Raw genomic sequence first — 22,657 nt, 5'->3', positions numbered from 1 at the left:
CAGATATTTTATGAATTCAATTACCGGGGATTTACTTACAATTTTAATTTTTAAATTTAAAAAAAAACCGAGTTTAGGATTTGCTTTAGGCATGTTTTGTTTGCCTAGTGAGGGAAGCCAGTTAAAATCTCCTAACTGGATGACTTTTTAAAAACACTTCAGACCGTGCCTCGCAAGTGGCTTGTGATCTTACACTGATTCCTCCCATCTCCCCAAACGCGCGGGTCCGAGTTTCTGATTTCGCGGGCAGTGCAGGTCGGGGCGGTGTGAGATGCCTTCTGCATCGGATTCCAGGATCGAATCTCGGCTCCCGTTTCTCAATAAATGAGTTCGGGGCAGTGACAGGAGTTAGGATGCGGGGCTTTGGATCCGTTTTTCTCCGGAATTCTATCGAAATGACGGACAAGCGGGATCCCCAGCGGCAGGCGCCCCCGCCCCCTCCCCCACCCTTCGCTTTCCCCAAAGGCTAGTCGGAGGTGCCCTCGCGCCTGGGAGCCCGCGCCCACCCCGCAGGGGAACGCTCTGCGCGCTGCAGCCGCGGGGCCGGGGTGCCCAGAGCTGGGGGTGCTGGAGGCGACCCGCGGAAGGGGTTGCCTGCCTGCAGTCCTCACGCATTTGCCCTAGCATGGGGGGGAGGGGGGATCTGCCTGGGAAAGAGGGGTGGCGATGGGGGTGGGGGAGGGGGAGGGGAGGGGGCCCAACCTGCCTGGAGAAGGCAAGGGGGAGGAGTCGCAGGAAGCTGCGGCCCCGCGGGCAGGGAGTCCCCAGATTTCCCAGGGTCCAAGGAGAAAACTCAACCCCTAGTTCAAGAACAGAAAACAAAACAAGTGGGTGGCCTCGGCCTGGGATGCCACCCAGCTCTCCCAGCGCACTGTCATTTCTGTGGTTTCCAGCGGCCCCAGCCCTGTGGTTACCCCACGCCCCACGGGCCCGCAGCCGGCAGGAGCCTCTCCGTCCTGGGGGAGCTGCGGAGGGGGGCCGTGCGGGGCTGAGTCCCTGCAAGGGGCTGCCAGAGGGGCCGCGACTCTCCGCAGCGGCGAAGCGCCCTGCAGGGGCGGGACGGGCTTCGGGTCCCCGCGCCCAGGCCCGGGTTGGCGTGTCCTGGCCAAGCGCCCTGCTTTGGGAAAGGAGCCAGTCTTGCAGGATTCAGAGGGCGTTCCAAGAGCACGGCCCACGTTAGGCCCACTGAGTCCAGGGCCAAGTCCTCAGCCCCCCTCTCCCCTCCGGCCCTCAACATCTTTCTGCTGAGCCCCAGCCTCGCTCTGAAAAGCTGGAGCCTGAACTTGGAAGTTGGGTAGCGGCCGGTGGGAGGGTGACATTGGCCAAGACTGAGATTCAAGGCTCGAGCTCTCCGTGATTTAAGTTTCTTCGGTCACTTGCCTCTTAACTATTCAAGATTTCCTTTGGTTGCCTGGATCCATCCCTGAGACAGAGGTGGGCACCAGGCACAACAGCCAGGAGGGCCTGGACCAGCTGAGGTTTATAGACAGACAGACGCACCAGCGCTGGCCGGCAGACGGGGGTCCTAAATCCAGGCCCGGCTGCTATGTGGGTTGCTGAAGGGTGTTGAAACCACAAGTACAACTTGACACCATTAAGCCCACGGTGCTTGTCAATAATCTGTGAATTAGGAGCAAAGATTGTCACTGTAGATCATAACAGTTTCTGAAGGACTCATTACAGCCTATCGTGTCAATGATCTTCGAATTAAGGAGGGGGTGTGAGGCGGGAGAGATGGGGTGGGGAGAGCCCACAAAGGGGTGAGAAAGGAGATAAAAGTCAGAGTCCCAGCTTCCAAGAAGCCTCTAAAGATGATCAGATGGCGAGCTGAAGATTCCATTGGGATGGGTTTGGAAGCCCAGCACCATCAGAGCAGGGACCCGGAGGTCCCTGGGGTGCCCTGGGGGGGGAATGCTAGTGAGTGAGTAGGAGCAGTCCAGGGAAAGACAGACTTCTCAGACATTTCTTTTGAGGCCAGAAGAGGCTTTCCGAGAGGGCTCCCGATGTCTATGGGAGGCCTTGAAGATGCCAGCCCGCCCAGGATGGGTGCACACTTTGATTTCGAGCACTTTCCAGGGCGACTGGCAGCTGTTCATCTTTGAGGAAAAGTGGGTACCAGTTTTCTTTGGACTGATGGTGGTTGTAGGGTGATCCCTCACCCCCCCATCCCGTCATCCCCCCGACCCCACACATACCCTTACCCAATGGTTTGCTTTCAGCGTCTCTCCGTGCCACAGGTGAAAGCAAGGCTTTCTTCTGTTTTCCTTGATGGTATTCTTGCCTCTCAGTGGACACATTAAACAGATCAATTTCTTTCCCCAACTTGCTCTGGAAGGGACCAAGTCCCTCTGCCCTCTGAGGCAACAGGCTTCCATCACTTCTATGTGAGTTTGTGTTTTGTAAGGGGGGCTCTGGTGAGTTTGTGTCAGGTGTAATTGGGCTTCTGGAAGGGGGACAGGCAGGGGTGCTGCAGGTCCCACGAGAACAGCTTAACACCAAGAGAGGCCCCAAAGAAGGATGACCGAGTGCCCTCACTGCCACTTGGACAGGGCCGGCTCCGGAAACGGCAGGTTCCCTGTAGGGGTGGAGGGTGCTCCTCTGAGAGTATGGAGGCCAGTCTTCTTCACCGGGATGTCACTCATGTGTCACAATAGAGTCCAGAGAAACCTTCAGGCAGGCATAGGGTCATTGGGGTTTTTTTTCCCCCCCACAAAGAAAAGTGTGGTAGCAACTACTTCAACTCATCATGGTAGGATCTTTTTAAGCCTTCCTGATTTTTCCTAAAATCAGGGTCCCCATCCTAGCCAACCTGCCAGTTGCAAGGAAGCCCTGTGCCTTTGGATGATTAATTGTACAAGATCTTCTGGTTAGTCAGGAAGATGTATATTTAAATTCATCCTCCAGCCATGGCTTAGAGAAGGGCTTGTGGGTTTGAGGGGACACCTGCTGTTACAGGTGACCTGTTTGCCGGGTTTGGGGTTTGATTTTTTTCATTCTTCTCTTCTTATTTTAAAAATTAAAATCATGGGATTTTTTTTTTTGCAGGAAGGAGGTTTTTTTTTTTAACTGCATCTGAAAACCACTAGTGGCATCTTTTTAGGTCATGTTTGTGTTTTTTAAAAGAGGGGCTTCTCTTTATTTAACATAAGATCCCTCCGCAGACAAACTGCTGCATTTTCCCCTGGACAGACTCAAGAGCAGACTCTTAGATTAAAATTGTTTGATAATTCAGAAATAGAAATGAAACTGTAAATAACATCTTTTTTCCAGAAAAGAATTAAACTGGAATATATGACAGGTGTACTTATATGTGTGTACATATATGTTGTGCATGAATATATCTATCTATTAGATATACTCAAGTTATATGAGGATAATTATATACAGCCCGGAAGACATGCATAAGTAATTCTAGCTTACTTTTGTTGCTATAATTTGGAGTAAGGGGGAAATATATTTAGTTTTCTAACTCTTGAATTTTCCGATGTATTTATTTCATCAGTGAGAATTAGATGAAGGAAAATGACTCTAAAAAGGAACTGAATGCAGAGCAGTACTGCATTCCTTAGGCTTCAAGGGTCCTTACAGCTCTTGAGTGAAATTATTTGGTGAGATTGGGTCTGGGCTGAAATAGTATTTGTGATCCCCTTATTCGTTTGTTATGTGTAATACCACTTCTGAAAATTAAAGGCAAGGTGCTGAAGGCTCAGACAGGAAGAAAAAAAAATATGATTGGGCAATTTTAAATTGTCAGTCTCCTGTGAGTCCATATGCATAGCTATTCCTTAGAAAGTAGAGCTATAGGCTCGTACTTGTTTCTAGAAATACTGATTATAGTTTTGGTCAATAATCCTTCAATTTAAAAAAAAATACGACCAGTTCGGCAATAGGAAGGAAATGTAGATGAGTTCCTATCATTTTGAAAATTGCTTGACAAAATTGAGGTATTCCTCTAGGACAGCCTTTCAGAGTTCTGCCACAGTCTAAAGCAAATGAAGTTTGATATCAGTGCAAATCTAATCTAATTTTTGCTCGCACTTCAATATCCTAACTTTCCCCAGCTTATTTCTTATGGAATATAATTTTTAATATGTCATTTTTTTAAGGAAAAGAAAGTCCCTCATGCCTTTTCCGTTATTCTTTTGTGTTTTATTTCCTAAATCCTGGAGACTCAAGTTTTGGTCATTCTAGAAGTCTTATAGCATACTCCAATTTTGAATGATTGGGTTTTTATTCAGTCAGTTTTTCAGTTGGGGGGTGCTTTTTTGTTTGTTTTTGCATGAAGAAGCATGAAGAAGCAATCAGTTTTAAAATTGACTTATGTCAGATTTCCTTATTCTGAAACTGCCAGTTTTTTTCATGTTGGGGGATACAAATCAGTCAAGTTTCATGTTACCAGGTTGCACCAAGACTGTCTTAAGGATTTGCGTTTTTCTTTTCTTTTCTTTCCTTTTTTTTTTTAAATCAAGAACTTTTCTAAGATTGTGGTAGCTCTCTTACGAGTTTTATTTGCCTGTAACCTCCCGTACAACTGACATGATCTTCTCTGCATTGTGATCACCGCTATGGTCACTTTCAATGGAGACAGTTAGAAGTTTAGGGTCCAGAAGCAACATGACCCCCGCCAAAAAGGGGAAGAAAAATAGCCCTTTCACTTGGCCAAATCTGGCTTCTAATATATTTAACCAGTTCCAGAATTAGAAACCTTTCTGTACATTTTCTTCTATTTTTCTCTCCTTTTTCCTTACGTAATGAAATTAAAACTTTTGGAACCCACAGTTGACATTTTTCAGAAAATTGAGTTATCAAGGCAGTAATTATTTCACGGGGAGATAAAACTCTCATAGCCCTAACTGTCAAATAGGGCCCTTTTCAGATTTTAATTACAAAATAAAATTAGTCTGCTCTTCCTCAGAATGGTTTGTGAGTGGTTAAACAGAGCTTCCCCCAATACTGGTGGTCGTCAAACTCTGCTAATTAGCAATGCTGAGAAATTCCAGTTAACAAGGACATTCTCCAAGACTCTGCAGGTTCCCTGCCGTTTGCCTTCATTTCCATAAGAAGATTAAGAGAGGAGGGGAACACACTCAAATGCAGATGCAGAAAAGAAGCGTTTTTTAACAAGCATCATAATAGTAAGATGCTTGGCTAGTTCTCACCTAATTACTGCAAGTTAAACCTCTATTTGCCACTATGAAGGAAAAATAAGTCTACAGTCCCCTACCCCACAAAATTGTGAGCTAGCTGGAGACTGGAGGGATGAGAGCGTCTGGAGAGAAATATCAGTGCAAAAGATTTTTTTAAATAAATAAATAAAATGGACTTAAGTTTAATTAGTCAAGGATTTTTGCCTAGAGTCTATAGTAGAACAAAATCAAATCAGAATGTTCCGAGAGTTATGTTTTTGGTACTTCTTTTCTCTTCTTGCTCTAAAAAGTGTGCATTTTCTTTTTGCTGCCCAGGGAAAGGAACTATTACACTCCCTTTATATTAAGGGCTTTCAATTTTCATATATTGTGCCAATGGCAACATTTAAAATTCTCGGAGGATGAAGCACCCTCTTCCAAGTCTTATTTTGATTCCCTAGTAGTCAATGGTGTATTGTTATTAGGACTGTAGCCGTCTGTTATAAACCTAAAACAGTGCTGCTTCTGTCATGTGTTGTGATTGTTACACTTTTTATTATATTTAGGGGCTAGTGATGGTGCTGGATTGAAATAGAGTGGCCAGTGATCTGATTTTTTTCTAATGCATATGTTCTTTAAAAATCTAATGAGAAAATTGTTTCTGCTATCACCATCTTCGTTAATCTTATTTTCATTGCACATTATTATGCATAAACGCCAGCCACAGTTAGTTTATTGCCTTGATAATACAGCAGCCTTAATTAAAATAAAGCTGTAAATAAATTAACAAAAGACCTAGCCAGCCCCTTCAACCTCTTAAATGCATTATTATAGAGTTCAGGCACAAACACATGTGTCTGAGAGTTTAAAAAAAGCATTTATATATCAAGGAAAATCCCGTGCCTCTTACTACTGTCCCTGAAATGAAAGATTTTAAATGTCTGCTCTGCCCTCACCAAGTAAGAATATTTATTTTACAATATATATACCATCATTGTTCACACAAGCCCACTGGAGTTTTTCTTTAAACTTAATAATCCATGAGTTTTTTATTTTCCCTGGTCCTGGCGGTGCAGGAATCCAACCCAGGGTTACACCTACAGGGCGAAATGCCCTCCTGCTGAAACACTTCCCCGATCCTTCATAAACTGTTTAAAAAGTTTTTTTTTAATAATATTAAGTGTAAACCAATGAAGACACCGCCATAAAGTGAATCCTTAGTTTGCCTTTGTGGCATCTGGACTATCGTAATTCATACAGATGTTGAATCTCATAATTTGTACCTATTTCTCTTCACCGTTAATCTCTCACGGGGATGTTATATGTGCATTTCTAAGTTAAGAAAATTAAGCCTGATTCTTAGAATGTGCATCCAGAGCTTGTACGCTATGTTAACTTTTCTTTTGTTTAGATTACGTGCAATTAGTTTGCTCTTCGCCCATCCCCCCTCATTTTTCCTCCCTGTAATTATTTTCAAATACCTTCTTCAAAAAGGTAAAAGCAATAGTCCTGGGAAAACGAATCTGCCAGTAGGGGGCGCACCAGCCACATCTCTGAAACCAAGTCGCACAGAAAACCGGGTGGCCTCCTCCAGCGCCTCTCAACCTTTTCTCTCCTCATGTCCAGGGCCGTGTTTCGCTTCATATTATTCCTCTAATAAACAGAGCATCTTACTTTATCTTTGAGAGTTCCGGCCCGGTACGCATCCCGGGAACGCCAAGCCCGATCCCCCCAGCCCCTGCGTCCCCCCAAACGAAAATCAACCCCACCTTTCAAGAAAAGGAGAGAGTTGAGAGCCTGCAGGGGGAGGGGAGTGATTGGAAATAATTGATTGAGAAAAAGTCTGCAGGATTCTTCCCCCCCCCCCCCCAACTTTCCTGGTTTCCCAAGGCACATGCTTACCTTGAATTTGACAAGCAGGAAAGGCGCCTGGGAGGGCAGGAGAATTTGGAGAAACTGAAGGAGGGGCAGTTCGGAGGAGGCTAGTAATAGGCAACAAAACGACGTAGTTTTGTAAAGATAACAAATGGAACGTGGCCGACAGATACTATTCAGTAGGTTTTCTTAGGGCGAGGAAGGGTAGATCGGGGGAGGAGGGGGCGGAGAGTGTTACAGAAGAAAGAAAATAAGTAACCCTAATGGTTTAAGCCCTTTATAAAAAAAAAAAAAGAAAGAAAGAAAGAAATGGCATCAGGGTGGTTCCCCCCCCCCTTTGTAGTCAAGTGCATTTTAGCCACAAAGATCCCAACAAGAGAGTGGAAGGAAACTTAGACGGGGCTTTGTTTGACTCCGTGTAGCGACAACAAGAGAAACAAAACTACCTATTTGTAACGGACGTGCGGCCATTGCTCTCTGCATTGAGCGCCTACCTATTGAAATCTTTACGTCGGGACAATGGGACAGCGGCTAAAATTACCCTCTTGGGTCCTGGGCGGGCAGGATTCCTGCGCGCCTGTCCCCGCCCCCACCCCGCTCCCCGGCGGCCGCGGCCCGGCTCCCTCCTGCCCGCGTCCCGGGCGCCCGCTCGCAGCTGCACCTGTGCGGGGCCAGCGGGCGGGCCTGCAACCCCGCGCCCCCCGGCGCAGCCCTAGCCCGGGGCGGCCCGGCTGCAGGCGGCCACCGCCGTGCAAGTCAATGTGGGGGGGATGTGAAGGGATGGGGGGGGGGGAAATGCCAGGGCGGGTTCTGCTCCAGTCCTGGGAACTCTGCGTGGGAGGGAGCTGCGAGTGCGGCCCAAAGGCCCCCTCGTCACTGTGCCCGGGGATGCCAGGAAGTTGCAGTTCTGAGAGTCTTTCTGTTGGTCTCTTTCCTCCACTCCACCCCCCCCACCCCCACCCTACCCCACCCCCAGTCCCCTTTTGAACTGGCACTGCTGAACTAGAGGGAACGCTCTGGGGGAAAGTCGGGGAAAGCAGGAGCACGGATTGCCTGCGGGAGGGGCGCCGGCGGGGCGGGGTTGTGGGGGGGGGCGCGGAGGAAGGCTGGTGGGCGGCGGGGCTGGCGGCCGTGAGTTTGGTTGGGGCCAGGGCTGTGGTCTCCTGCCTCGACTGGAGGGAGCCAGGGACGGTGGTGCAGGCAATGAGCTTCCCCAGACCCTGCTTGGGGGCTCTAGGACCGGCCTGGGAGTCCGAGCTGGGTTTTATTTTCAAACCCGAGCCAAGAGCCTGGAAGCTTAGGAGGCGCGGGGAGGACCGGGGTGTCTGTCTCCTAACTTAAGGTCCGGGGCAGCGTGAGCAGGCGGTGCGCGCAAGTCGGCACCTGTGGAGGAAGAGGGGCGAGGCGGCCGGGCAGGAGGCGGAGGGGGGCGGCGGGAGGGGGAGCGCGAGGTTAGGAAGAAGCCCTGGAGGTGGTGGCGGGAGGGGGGGCCCGCCGGGATGGGGCGGTGGGGGGTGCGGTGGAGCCGGAGAACAATGACACTCCAAACCCTGCTAGTTTCCTGAAATACTAGTAGGACAGTCGCCCCGAACCACCCACTTGGCCCTGCCCCACCCCCCACCGCCTGGCCGCCTCGCGCGCCCCGGCCTCCGGTCAGCACCCCGCCACCCAAAAGAAAATCAAGATTAAGTTTTCATTTAAAAAAAAAAAAAGGAAAGGAAAGAAAGAAAGAAAAATTCGGAGTCTTCACGCTGTTTACCCACTTCCTTCGAAAAGGCGTGTGGTGTGTGACCTGTTGCTGAGAGAGGGGATACAAAGGTTTCTCAGTGGCTGGCAGGCTGGCGGGAGCGCCCCCCGCCCCGCGTCCCCCCGGCTCCCCCCCGCCTCCCCCGCGCGGCCGGCGGCGCGCGAGGCCCCGCCCCCTTTCATGCAAAACCCGGCGGCGAGGCTGGGCTCGAGTGGAGGAGCCGCCGCGCGCTGATTGGTCGCTGGAAACCCATTTATTCCCTGACAGCCCCCGTCACATGGATGGTTGTCTATTAACTTGTTCAAAAAAGTATCAGGAGTTGTCAAGGCAGAGAAGAGAGTGTTTGCAAAAGGGGGAAAGTAGTTTGCTGCCTCTTTAAGACTAGGACTGAGAGAAAGAAGAGGAGAGAGAAAGAAAAGGGAGAGAAGTTTGAGCCCCAGGCTTAAGCCTTTCCAAAAAATAATAATAACAATCATCGGCGGCGGCAGGATCGGCCAGAAGAGGAGGGAAGCGCCTTTTTTTTTTTTGATCCTGCTTCCAGTTCGCTTCTCTCTCTCTCTCTCGCCTCTCTCTCTCTTTTCTTCCCCTAAATTATTCTTCGTCTGATTTTCCTCGCGGAGCCCTGCGCTCCCGACACCCCCGCCCGCCTCCCCTCCTCCGCGCCCCCCCGCCCGCGGGCCCCCCAAAGTCCCGGCCGGGCCGAGGGTCGGCGGCCGCCGGCGGGCCGGGCCCGCGCACAGCGCCCGCATGTACAACATGATGGAAACGGAGCTGAAGCCGCCGGGCCCGCAGCAAACTTCGGGGGGCGGCGGCGGCGGCGGCGGCGGCAACTCCACGGCGGCGGCGGCGGGCGGCAACCAGAAGAACAGCCCCGACCGCGTCAAGCGGCCCATGAACGCCTTCATGGTGTGGTCCCGCGGGCAGCGGCGCAAGATGGCCCAGGAGAACCCCAAGATGCACAACTCGGAGATCAGCAAGCGCCTGGGCGCCGAGTGGAAACTTTTGTCGGAGACCGAGAAGCGGCCGTTCATCGACGAGGCCAAGCGGCTGCGCGCGCTGCACATGAAGGAGCACCCGGATTATAAATACCGGCCCCGGCGGAAAACCAAGACGCTCATGAAGAAGGATAAGTACACGCTGCCGGGCGGGTTGCTGGCCCCGGGCGGCAATAGCATGGCGAGCGGGGTCGGGGTGGGCGCCGGCCTCGGCGCGGGCGTGAACCAGCGCATGGACAGCTACGCGCACATGAACGGCTGGAGCAACGGCAGCTACAGTATGATGCAGGACCAGCTGGGCTACCCGCAGCACCCGGGCCTCAACGCGCACGGCGCGGCGCAGATGCAGCCCATGCACCGCTACGACGTGAGCGCCTTGCAGTACAACTCCATGACCAGCTCGCAGACCTACATGAACGGCTCGCCCACCTACAGCATGTCCTACTCGCAGCAGGGCACTCCCGGCATGGCGCTGGGCTCCATGGGCTCGGTGGTCAAGTCCGAGGCCAGCTCCAGCCCCCCCGTGGTTACCTCTTCCTCCCACTCCAGGGCGCCCTGCCAGGCCGGGGACCTCCGGGACATGATCAGCATGTACCTCCCCGGCGCCGAGGTGCCGGAGCCCGCCGCCCCCAGCAGACTGCACATGTCCCAGCACTACCAGAGCGGCCCGGTGCCCGGCACGGCCATCAACGGCACACTGCCCCTCTCGCACATGTGAGGGCCGGACGGTGAACTGGAAGGGGGTGGGAGGTGGGGTGGGGGTGGGGGTGCAAAGGAAAAAAAAAAAACACGAGGGAAATGGGAGGAGAGTTCAGAAACAGCATGGAGAAAAACCCGGTACGCTCAAAAAATAATAAGGAAAGAAGGTCATCACAGCGAATGACAGCTGCAAAAGAACAACAATCCCAACCACACTCGAGCAAAAAAAAAAAAAAATGAGATGCCGACGAGAAAACTTTTATGAGAGATCCTGGACTTCTTTTTGGGGGACTATTTTTGTACAGAGAAAACGGGGGTGGGTGGGGCGGGAGGGCGAGGGAATGGACCATGTATAGATCTGGAGGAAAGAAAACTACGCAAAACTTTTTAAAAGTTCTAGTGATACGGTAGGAGCTTTGCAGAAAGTTTGCAAAAGTCTTTACCAATAATATTTAGAGCTAGTCTCCAAGCGACGAAAAAAATGTTTTAATATTTACAAGCAACTTTTGTACAGTATTTATCGAGATAAACATGGCAATCAAAATGTCCATTGTTTATAAGCTGAGAATTTGCCAATATTTTTCAAGGAGAGGCTTCTTGCTGAATTTTGAGTCTGCAGCTGACATTTAGGACAGTTGCAAACGTGGAAGGAAGGAAAAAATATTCAGATTTGGACTGTTTAAAAATTGTACAAAAGGCAGAAATTAGAATAAGTACTGGCAAAACCATCTCCATGGTCTTTAAAGGGGCAAAAGTTTTAGATTGTACTAAATTTTTTAACTTACTGTTACAAGCAAAAACGGTCATGCAGGTTGACATCGTTGGTAATTTATAATAGGTTTTGTTTCCCAATTTTCCATTTTGTTCAGATAAAAAAAAAACCATGAAATTACTGTGTTTGAAATATTTTCTTATGGTTTGTAATATTTCTGTAAATTTATTGTGATATTTTAAGGTTTCCCCCTTTTATTTTCCGTAGTTGTATTTTAAAGATTCGGCTCTGTATTATTTGAATCAGTCTGCCGAGAATCCATGTATATATTTGAACTAATACCATCCTTATAACAGGTACATTTTCAACTTAAGTTTTTACTCCATTATGCACAGTTTGAGATAAATAAATTTTTGAAATATGGACACTGAAATTACGTTTGAGTCTTTCATTTACTTGGATAACACTGATTATACATAACTCCTCGGGGAAAATAGACTGTGCTCAGCCAAGAAAGCAAAATACCTAAAACCTTAATATTCTCGTTCCAGCCGCAAGTGCTCATAATGTTAGCTGCAACAAATCAAAGGCTGGCTGATTAATTGAATGAGTACTCGCAAAAAAAAAATGAAATGCTTATGTCATTTCAAATAGAAACTAGAGACATATATTGAGAATCCACCCCCTCCTTTTCTAAGCAGCTTGAATAAGCATGATGGGGACTTAAACTGATTTATGCCACTTGTTGCCAGAAAGGAGTCAATTCTGAAAATGTTCTGTTAGCTTAGCAGATGGGGTATTGAGTCAAATCAGAACCAGGTTGGCTGGTTTTGTTTTCGTTTTCTTCACAGTACAATGGCCCTTTGGAAACCTGGTTCAGGGGGAAAATGATGCTTCTTGTATCGGAGTAATTGCAAACTAGACATGCAAAGTCTCATCTGCTTTGGTGGGTGTTTGGATTATTCCGGCCCTGCTATTGTCTGAGAGGAAACAAGTGGTTTGCTTCCTTTGTTCCTTGACTTTATAAAACTTTCTCCTCTACATTTTCTTGTTTAGGGCCGAGGGAAAGCAAAGACCGTCTTGCAAAAACTCCCCGACTTATCACGGCTATTATTATTATTATTTATTTTCTTTTTTCCTCTCTCTCCCTCCACGAATTCCATTTCTTACATTGCCAGCGCGGGTCCAAGCCTGTAGCCCCAAATCGGATAATCTCTGCAGCTGATAACAAGCAAAAGCGAAGCCAGGCAACAGCCATATTAAAGAAGAATACAATCAACTCTGAGGTAGATATTTTACTTTGTCCGGTCTAATCACATTTGGAGATGATTATGCATTTGATCTGTTAACAATGTTTTACGACTGTGGTAGAGAAGTAGGAGGAGGGGGTAGGGGGTGGCTAAAGAAGATGGCATTTGTTGTTTCTTTTGCCCTAGAAAAGGTAAAGACTGTCGTTGTCTTCCGTGGGAGCGGAATCGTCACGCTCATTGAATTAGCGATGATTCTGCGGCACTTGTCCCGGTGCTTTGGCGCTGCCGGTCTCGGCGACTTCTCTTTCTTGAGTTCCTACCTCGCTCCTCTTTCCCCACCAAGGGGACCAGGAACCAAGAGTCAGACATTCTTAAGAGCGTGCGTTAACTTCGCACAATTTCAAGGGCTCCTGTGTCAACTTACTACAAGTTTGGAGGAAGTTGGAATCCGGGCTGCACCTTCCACCCCAGGCTTAAACGTACGAGCTGCAGTCACTGCGCTAGCCCAGCCTCTTGGTTTGCTTCTTACCTTTTCTTTTTCCAAGGAAAGTATTTCTTTCTCGTGATGGGGTTCATGTTTTTTCTGAGCTCGGCCTGGGAGAGCTCGTATTTTCTGCAACTTTTAAAATTTCACGTGGGGTGCTATTTATTTTAGGTGCGCGTTGGTTTTTGATTTTCTTTTTTTAAAAAAATCTGCAGTTTTAGGGTAATATTGTACTGGCAAAGGACAATTATTATTCCAGTTCCCAGTTCTTAGCGAGGCATCTCTTCCCCCCCCCCCCTTAATTAATGCAGAGACTCTAAAAGAATTTCCCCCGGCCTGGCTAGCCATTGTAATGCATATACGGATTATTCACGTGGTAATGAGCACATTCGCCAGTTCTTGCTCACACATACGAATAAAAGAAACTTTGAATAAAGATCCAAATGATCTTGCTGGGGTTTGGGGGAGGATATTCCTGGAATTTGAGCCAATCAAGTGTAAAGAGTATATATTTGAAAAAATAGAAATATTTTAGGAATATATATTGAGGTTTGAGTAATTGCACAGCACTAATCTCACTTTAAAAAAAAAAACTCCCACAGAATTCATCTAAAAAGGCAACTTTTGGCAAAATACTCATTTTGCAAGAGGAAAAAACCAAACTTGGGGGAGTTGAATTAGTTTTGAATGGTTGTCACCCACAATATAAAACAAGAGAACTTCTATTCCCTCATCTACTCCTACATAGCTCCTAACTAAATAAAACCCAAAATATTTTGGTTTGCAAATATAAATTATTTTGGTAAAATGAATCTGAGGAAACAGTATGTATTTCATCTTTCATTTGATTGGGCTTAAGGATTCCCTGAGATGTGTCATTTAATAGCTAGATTAATATTGAACACATAATATTTTAATTATGTGATTTGCAAGAAGAGAGTAAACCTTGCCTAGAAACAGTTACCTCCTGATGTTGAAATTTGTTAGTTGTTGAGTGTTCCTTTCTTGGAGTATTATCTGCTTTCCAAAACTACTTAATTTCCAATTAATGGTGGTGAATTTAATGTTTTGTGAACCCTATACACAGAATAGAACTATGCAAAAGGATAAGATTATAGTTTGTACCCTCTGCAATTTTTCCTCTCCCTACACCCTCCCCCTCCCCATACACACATACTTTAAATAAAGAGCGTTAAAATATTTTTGCTGAGCTGTAGTAGATTAGCAAGGTTTCTGGCCAGTGCTGGGAAGCTGGTATTACAGCGGGTCCCAGGGGGAAATGGCTCGCATTAACCACTAAATGAATATTTGACAAGGGCTCATTCGGAGGTATTATTACTATAAACGTGTCCCTACTGGACTTTTCAAGGGTCAAAGAGCAACGCTTCAATTAATTATTTAGTCTGCTAGTAGATTTGGTTGTAATAGCTGTACTTATTTCTAGAACCGACACATTCTTGCAGTAGGAAATCTCAGGAGAATCTTCTCCATCAGCAGTGCCTTGGATTGAAATACACTCAGAGCCCTGGGATTCTAAAACAGACTTTTTTATAAAGCATTTGCCTGAGCTGGAGTAGGGTGTGGGATTATAGTCTCCTTTCTTTTTATTTAACTGTTTTTTGATTTACAAGAAAACAATACCATGAGATGTTACCTTAATTTTCCCATCACGCCTGGCAAGGTCTTTTAGGGCCTGGCAATTTGGGGAGCGAAGGGAGGGGATTTATTTATAACCTTTGCCTTTTCTAAGTGGAGATATACCACAGGATTTCAGCAACTCAGACAATCTCTGGATTTAGAAAAGATGTACTTTCCTGTGTACCAGTAAAAGTCAGATTTTAAAACAGAAAATTCATAGGCTCAGGACTGAGTTCCAGTACTCTCGGAGAGTAAATTGGGGTACAAGATAGGCCCTCCCTCCTTATCTATTGCTTTGAACTCTTCCAGGTGTGGGGGGAAGGGTAGCGTCCATTTCTGCCATGTCATAAGTTCCTCCTTGGCCCTAGGTAAAGTGGCAAGGGAATGATTTTGAGATAAGATTTCTTGACAATAATATAAGGTGAATGAATAAGAGATAATCTGCCAGGGGTGGGAGACTGGATGCAGTAATTACAAACCCAGTTCATTCAGCTTTTTGGAACTTTTGTTGTGGGAGCTCCATTGACGGTTTTGAGCTGCCAGTTTTCTCACATTAAAAAGAACTGATCAGCCCCTCAGGGGGACAAGAAATACCGTTTAACTGCATAGTGATGGGGTCTTCATTTAGAACCCTAACAAGAAGAAAATTAAACAGTGCCTTTGTGTGCGCAAGGTTTACTTTTCAACTGCTAACAGTTTATAGCTAACTGCTCTAAGATTGAAGTTTGACTGCGGTTTGATCGCCTGCTATTTGACACTGCTTATTTATTTATTTGTTGTAATTAAAAGAGTGTTTTATATCCTGCTCCCCCTTTTATGTTTTTCTCTTGGAGAATTGTGCCTAACAGTTCCTCATATTTTACTCTGTGGATGAAGTTTCCTTTGCTCTGAGCTTCAGCAGGGACTTGAGTTAACATTCTCCAACACTTAGCACGTTCCCCCCCCCCACTACTGCCTTAAAATAATTTGCATCTCACTGTTCCTCAACTGCCTGCCTTTCCTTGTTTTCAGAGCAAAAACTGCTTTCCAGGACAGCTACATGTGAGGATAGAAATGTAGTGATTTCTTGCTTTTCTTTTTTTCTATTAAATATATATGTATATGTACGTATACATATATTGGGGTGGGTTTGCATCTATGAGGTGGATCCCTCAAAGACAAGAGAAGGGGAATGAGCTCTCCATCTTTCCTGTGAAAATATTAATAAAGTCCAAAGGGACAGTGCTCTGGTGTTCTAGACTAAACATCTGTAGAAGGAGTTTTTTTTTTTAAGGCAATTGCTCAAAAACCATAAAATTGATTTGCTGTCTTTCACTTCATTATTATTTTTTATTCAAAACTTTCTTGGAAACCTGACCTCTGATATTTCCCAAGAAACTTGGCGCTCTCTCTCCCTCTCCCTTTCTCTGTCTCTCTCTCTCTGTCTCTCTCTCTCCCTGTCTCTCTCTCTCTCTCTCACTCTCACTTTCTCCTCCCCATGCTGTCTAGTTTTACAATTTTCAAGTTGTATGCTTTTCTTCTTTGGCTCTTAGAAAATAATGGACTTGACTTTCTTATCTTGACTGAGAGACTTGTCTTTGGTAGGCTGGGTTATTAAGACAAGGCCGAGATTCCGATGGCAGAGAGTTCCATTTCCTGCATGCGCACAGGGATTTACCTAGATTTTATTTTATGTTTTGGTGCAATGAGGATTTTCCTTCTATTGCTTGAGTCCTCATCTCAGTTTCTCTTTAAAAGTAAATAGAACATCCTCTCTGAATATGCAGATCTTTGCAGCTCTGGGCTTTTGCACTTACGATGCTTTGCTCGACTTTGCAAAGAAGTGTCAGGTAATTAAAAAGCTCCAAAGGAGCCCTGCATGTCACTACGCTCCTGCCTGCATGTACAGAATCAGTGTGCATTGTTGGTAAGGCTTGTGGCGCTGTAAATTTATCTTATGCGTTCCCTCTCCGGGCTAAAGCGCTCAGCTCCAGGCTGCTAGCGCAAGGGCCTCCTACCCGCATACCCCCCGGGAGCGCGCTGTGCCCCGGGTGCCTGGGGAGCGGATGCGCTGGCTGAGGCAAGGAGGAGCGAGCCTGGCCGGGACCTGACGTCACCGCGGCCCAGGCCACGGCCCCCAAGGAGACGCGCTGGGAAGGTGCTGCGTAGGGCAGGGGGTTCTCTCTTCCTAACCTCTCGGGAGAACATCCGGATTTCTTCTTTCAGCCCTGAGTCATGCAGCGTCAGGCACATCAGCGTCAGGCAAAGTCTTCCGAAGTCTGGCAGGCCTTAGCACCTGTACTGCGCGCTACCTCCTCCTGCACCCCAGCTCCAGCCCTCTCCATGGCGATCTCATGATTCCTAGGATGGTTCTAGACCCCAAACTTTCCTTAGCTGAGGCTGCCCGACCATATCCTCTTGCCTGTTACTCCAGGTGTTTACTTGCAAAGAGTTGTTGGTTCCTGTTTGGTACCAAGTCACAGCTTTTAGCCATCACCGTGCCGGCTGCCAGACTGGAATGGATTGTGAGCTCCCCAGAATACAAGGCCCATTCTGGGGTCAAGATCACGCAAAGTGATCCAGTGATGGTTCAGTTTGCCACTTGGAAAATAGGAATCATATGTATTTACTTCGCAGAAGAGGAGTACTAAAGGAAGTGTCTGACACCAGATAAGATTCATTGATAGCTGTTACTTTTCTTACTGTTGCATGTAATTAAGAAACAGGGAGGGCAAACTACTCCTAGACGCCAGGAATCAATGTAGGAATTCGGGCCCTTCCCTTCCTGTTTGGTCCTAGGTGGTGGAACGAACCTTGTTCAGACAACCCTCTCGCTTTCCAGGCTGAGGGTTCCACAGGGAAGTTATCTTGCAAACTTGCCATCACGGGGCATCTGCCTTGAAGGGGGAGAGGAGGGGATACCGGCATTCCGGGCTGGAGTCGCCCCCACCGCGTAAGGCAGAAAAAAATAATTACTGTATTAAAAGGAGCGGTGAATTTTTCCCTAGGGTTCTTATCGCTGGCGGCCAGGCCAGAAGCGGGGCTGCGCCCCCACCCCCAACTCGTGACGTCAGGGGCCTGCTGGGCCTGGGGATGAAATGATTCGTTTGAGTGTTCCAGAAAGGGCAGTTGGAACGTTTGCAGGGCCAGGCCTGTGGAGCCCCGTCTCCATCCCCCACTTCGCAGTCCTAGTTTTTGAGGCTTCGGAGGCTCTTACCCTCATAAACCAAACACACAAATAATCTTCCAGGCATAGATACGTGTGGAACGCACATCACGTTGTGAACAATCCCAAACTGCTTTCTCCCGTCTATTTTTAAAGTTATTTGATTTACTAGCTAGACTTTAGTGTTAGGTCGGAAGGAACTGTTTTGTTGTTGTTGTTTGGTTGTGTTTTATTAATTGTTTTTTTTTGAGACACTCAACAAATTTTACCCAAAGTCTTAACAAGTCACACTGCAGCTTTGTTTGATTTGGCCCTGTGTAAGTTGCTGCAATAGATTAAGAATTGGCCTTCGAAGAATTTTCTAATTCTGGCTGATACCACCACGATTAGGATATTGCTTGTGGCTTGCCATTGCTATGGCATTTTCATTTTCTTTTCCGACCACCACTCCCATTAATTTATACAGCTCTCATAATCTGTTTAGAATAGAGAAAGTGACCGCTTAGAGAAATGCTGAGAACTGTGACATAAACCTTTGATCCATGTGTGGTTTAAATGGATAAAATTATTTGTTGGTGGAAAGCTTCTCTGCATATCCAAAAGATGCATGCTCCATGTTTCGGGTTTTTTTTCTCCCCCTAGTTTCAGATCCGTTGAATTCATTGAATGCTCTTCTGAAGGGTGGGGTTGGAAGCTAGGTCTTGGGTTCTGATATTGGTCTAGGATCGAACAGGCTAATGATCTGCTGCATATTAGCCAATATTTCACATGCAGTCAGTTTAGAATCAACTCACATCCAGGTCGATTTGGCTATTACACTTAACAGCTCAAATCTGGGTTTTATCACCTAACATTCCATTTTAATCAGTTTGAAATACTAAGTGTTAAGCCTGTTTTCTCCTGCTCAAAGTCTTCCTACCTTTCTTTGTTTCCCCTTGGTCCCACCTCCAAGGAAAATATCTTAAAATCAAGTTTCCCTTGTGAGAGTTTTGTTTACCCTAACTTCTGTTAAACCAGACTAACACCCTCTCATCAGCTTTCTAAACACTCTCTCATCAGCTTTGTAAAATGGTGCAAAACATCTTGGAATCTAAGATGGCAAAATAAACCTGAGCATATGGGGGAAGTCTTCATTGGGAGGGGATTGATTTAAATGTTTAGCTCACACTTCAGCCTTGCTTTCTCTCTTTCTCCCCTCTTTCGCCTTGCTCACTGACTGCCCCAGCTCTTTGGGACCCCACCACCAGCATAAATTATGGATGCATTTCAACCCAGCCCTTCGGATAAGATAAAATTTGGGTTTTCTCTTCTGCATATTCCTGTTTTCATTTCCTTATAAACTTCTTCCTTTCCCACACAACCGTGTCTTACAAACTTGCTATCCCGGTGTGTGGAGGTATGCCCCCTACATAGGCATATTTTCAGGAGGCAAAATCAGGTAATCTGCCCCCACCCCTCCCAAGAAGCCTTACAAGTTGAGAATACAAAATATTTCATGGTTAGCTGTGTGAGCTTCCAAATTAGCTGCATATAAAGTATTTTACTTTTTTTTTTTTTGGCTGTCACTGGCTGGCAATACTCATTTTGTGTGTGTGTGTTGGTTTGAAAAGCAGGAAGAAATGTAATGAATTGAGTGCTGTCAGAGATGTCTTCTGTTTGAACAATCTGCGATGGGCTGAATGGCAGGGACTCCCTCATCCAGTGCAGGTGCAGTAGAGCTGGGGAAGGGGGGAGGGGGGCCCCCTCTGTTCAGTCAAAAAGCACCATTCTCCACAATAGACCACACACTGACAGCCAGCGTGACATCAACTCACACTTTCATACTTTTCCCCCTATCCATAGTTCTGAGTTCACAAAGTGGCCATACAGTAGCCCTGGTTAGGTTCCTTTAATGAACATTTTGTGGCTCCTATGACCAACATTGAAATCTGCTGAGCCCTGGGAGGAACAAATAGATTTTTAATCGTGAGTTCCAAATCAAAAAAAAAAAAAAAGAAAGAAAGAAAGAAAGAAAAAGAAAATGTCGAGCTTAAAAGTTAAGCCGATCTCTCTACTCTTTCTCAATACCAGTGCCCACAACGACCCTCAGAGGATCTAAAAACTCAGAGTTAAAAAAAAAAAAGTTCGTCGAAATTGTACTTAGATTCCCCCCTGCACTGTTTTCTGGTGCTCTGAGGGAGACCAAACGAGAAAGGAGAGAAGGCGCGAATTTCTAGTATTTATTCAAATTGAAAAGGACCTCTAGGATTTTATTATGCTGCGTGAGAGGGTTAATCCTTCAAATGAACGGACATTAATCTTGTGGAGTGGAGTCAGTCTCCTTTTGAGCGAGTTTTACTGGGGGAGCGGGGTGGGCGATAGAAAAGAGGGTGAGGAAAGGCAACAACTGTTTCTCAACTCTGCACAAAGACGCGACCACCCTTTGGCTGCCCGCGGCCCGCGGCGGGACCCAACCTTCCGAAGATTTCAGTTGCACGTTTAAAAACTCAGGCCTCGGGCCTCAAGTTTTACCGGGAATTGTTCAAGGAAACCAGCCCGAGTTCGTCGTTTCTTCGCGCCACCCCCACCGAGTCCTGCGGCTCCCAGCCCTCACTCTCCTCGCCTTAGCCGGTGATCCCCAACCTTTAGTAAGCAGAGGGAGGGGCAAGGACCTTGTCCCCAGGCTGTCGCCGAGCCTGGCGTAATCCCCAGCACCCTGTCCCTGGCTGATCTCCCTCTGAGCGGCGATTTGCCGGAGCATCCCTCCCTGGAGACTCCCTGTTTGCTTACAAACAACCATGAAAACAAACGTGGTTTTTTTTTTGGGGGGGGAGTCTTTCAGGGGGTTGTGTCCCCCCTCGAGGCATCCAACCCAGCCACACTAGACCCCAGAGCAAGACCCCCCCACACACTACCAGCCCCTTCTTTTCTTTCTTTTTAAAACCATGCATGCGCCTAAACGAGGTCCAGAGGGTGGGGGTGGGAAGAGGCAGGCACCCCCCCCCATTCCACAGTGGTCGCGACGTTAGCCCCCAACTCCCACCTCCTGCAGCGAGAGCGTGGGACGCAGGACCAGGGGGGTTGGTGTGGAAGGCAAATCAGGATCAAGTTCTTGCAAACCTCAAGTATCCCCGGAAGCGCTGGGGCTTAGCACCTCTGCGGAGCACTTCCCAGTGGCCGCGCCGGGCCGTGCTAACGGGGTGGTCCGGGTTAAGTATGCCTACGGCGCCTACTAAAGTCTGGGCCTCCGGGACCCGCGGCTCCCTCCCCTCCAGACACTGCCCGCAGCCACTTGATCGCTGCCGCGTCTTCCGGCAGGTACACACCCACAATTAATCTTTCTTATTAAAGCCTCCATTCGGTACCCAAGGGGCGACTCAAACCTATTTAGATTTCCTTGGTTGGCTGCACAAATTTAAGTGGGCAAAGAGTTATAAACCTAATATCAGAGGGCGAGCGAGCGCGAGCGCTTTGAGTGGAGAAGACGCAAGATGCACGAGGGGTGTAAGTAAGGCTGCTGCGGGCCTTACACCCCTAGCCCGCCCCAGGCACCCGCATCGGGGAGCACGCCAGGCTCTGGCGAACCTCCCGCGCCCAGCCCTCCCCGCACCCCCCAGCCCTGCGCACAGGTGCATCTGCACCGCCCCGGCCTCTTGCAATTTCTCCTGCTCCCCCCCACCCCCTCCCTGATAAGCATCCCGAACCGGGGAACTTGCAGGGAACCTGGGAAGGTTTGCACTGTTTGGGATTAATTGAGAATAATTAACACTGGAGCCCGTTAATCACCACTTTGCTGCTCTCTCCCTCCTTTCGGGTCGGCGGCGACTGCCTCGCGCTCGGGCTGCAGGCGCGGGTGGGTTCGCTGGTGAAAGTGAAGACGTCGCGGTAGCTGTCACCCAGTTCGGCTGTACTTTTTTAAACGCTCGCATATTGTTTGATTACTAATTCGAGTTAATATGATCTTTATGGCAACATAACAGTGGATAATTGGCCTTTTTTCCTCAACAACAATGTAAATCACAATCGCTTTATTATTTAATAACGTCAAACGCTTCGTTGGATTGGCCCCGACCGAGAAGACCTTTTCTTTCTAGACAGTGTTGTGGAGGAAGAACAATGAAGATCTAATTGTGGAGATTTCATAAGTTGGCTCCCGTAAATGAACAGCTTAGATATGGAAGTTCCAGCAGATGTGGGCACTCTTCGCCGTAGAAACTCTCCCCCCAACCCCCATCCACACAGCACCAACACTCTATTGGAGTTTGTGTGTGTGTGTGTGTGTATGTGTGTGTGTGTGTGTGTGTGTGTGTGTGTATCACGGTGGTGGCGGTCCTCAGATCCTAGCAACCACCTAAATCTTCCAGTAGCAATTAGAGTTTTTATCCAGCGTGCTCTTCAGCCCTTTATATTGCCGGTTTAGCATTAAGGCATTGAGTCCGCACACCAGATAAGCGCCATCCCCAAGAGCCACCACGACCAGTGCGCCCCTTCGCCGGCACTTTTGGCGGTTGGGCAGAGAGAACCGACCCGGGTCGATGTTTAAAAGTCTTGTTTTGATTCACTTTTTTTTTTTTTATAACGGACCAAGAGTGTTAACGGAATATGTTTATTCCAGGCAAAGGATCGTTCGTTGTTGTTGTTGTTGTTCAGGGTTGTGAGCTACTCATTTGGCAAATGCCCGGAAGACCGAACCTAGAACCCCCTCAAATGCAGCCGGCCACTTGGGGAAGGAAAGATGCGGCACAGTGGCCACCCGCTCTCTTCAAGCCTCAATTCTAATAGTTCTCGACCTCAGCGTCCGTGCAGGAGCGCCGGCTCCGGGGTCTCTAGCCGCCGGCGTCCTTCGCGCATGGACGGGGCCCGACTATTTGGAATTAGGGTCAAGGAGAGATCCGCGTCTTCAGCAACAGTTTTTGTTCCTGCGTGTGCCCGCCTCTCCATTTTATTCAACTTTTACTGCCGCTCGGGAGATAGAACAATCCTCTTTCCGCCTCTCCCCACCCCTCG

The 22,657-nt window shown here is 47.7% G+C and overlaps 1 protein-coding gene and 1 long non-coding RNA gene across 8 annotated transcripts in view; both read left to right on the top strand.

Moving 5' to 3' along the window:
* Window positions 1-22,657, top strand: part of LOC129402577 (uncharacterized) — a 170,251-nt gene that overhangs the window by 119,190 nt on the left and 28,404 nt on the right. For all 7 annotated transcript variants that reach the window (XR_008628708.1, XR_008628707.1, XR_008628704.1 and 4 more), the window contains one exon: window positions 12,333-12,440. This is a non-coding gene — a long non-coding RNA (uncharacterized LOC129402577). The remainder of the gene's footprint in view (window positions 1-12,332; window positions 12,441-22,657) is intronic.
* Window positions 9,365-11,579, top strand: SOX2 (SRY-box transcription factor 2). Its single transcript, XM_004603074.2, has one exon. The coding sequence runs from the start codon at window positions 9,496-9,498 to the stop codon at window positions 10,459-10,461; it is 966 nt and encodes a 321-aa protein (XP_004603131.2). The 5' UTR covers window positions 9,365-9,495; the 3' UTR covers window positions 10,462-11,579.

The sequence above is a fragment of the Sorex araneus genome, chromosome 2 (genome assembly GCF_027595985.1).
Source record: "Sorex araneus isolate mSorAra2 chromosome 2, mSorAra2.pri, whole genome shotgun sequence".
Lineage (NCBI taxonomy): Eukaryota > Metazoa > Chordata > Mammalia > Eulipotyphla > Soricidae > Sorex > Sorex araneus.
This window is presented reverse-complemented; position numbering and strand designations above follow the sequence as displayed.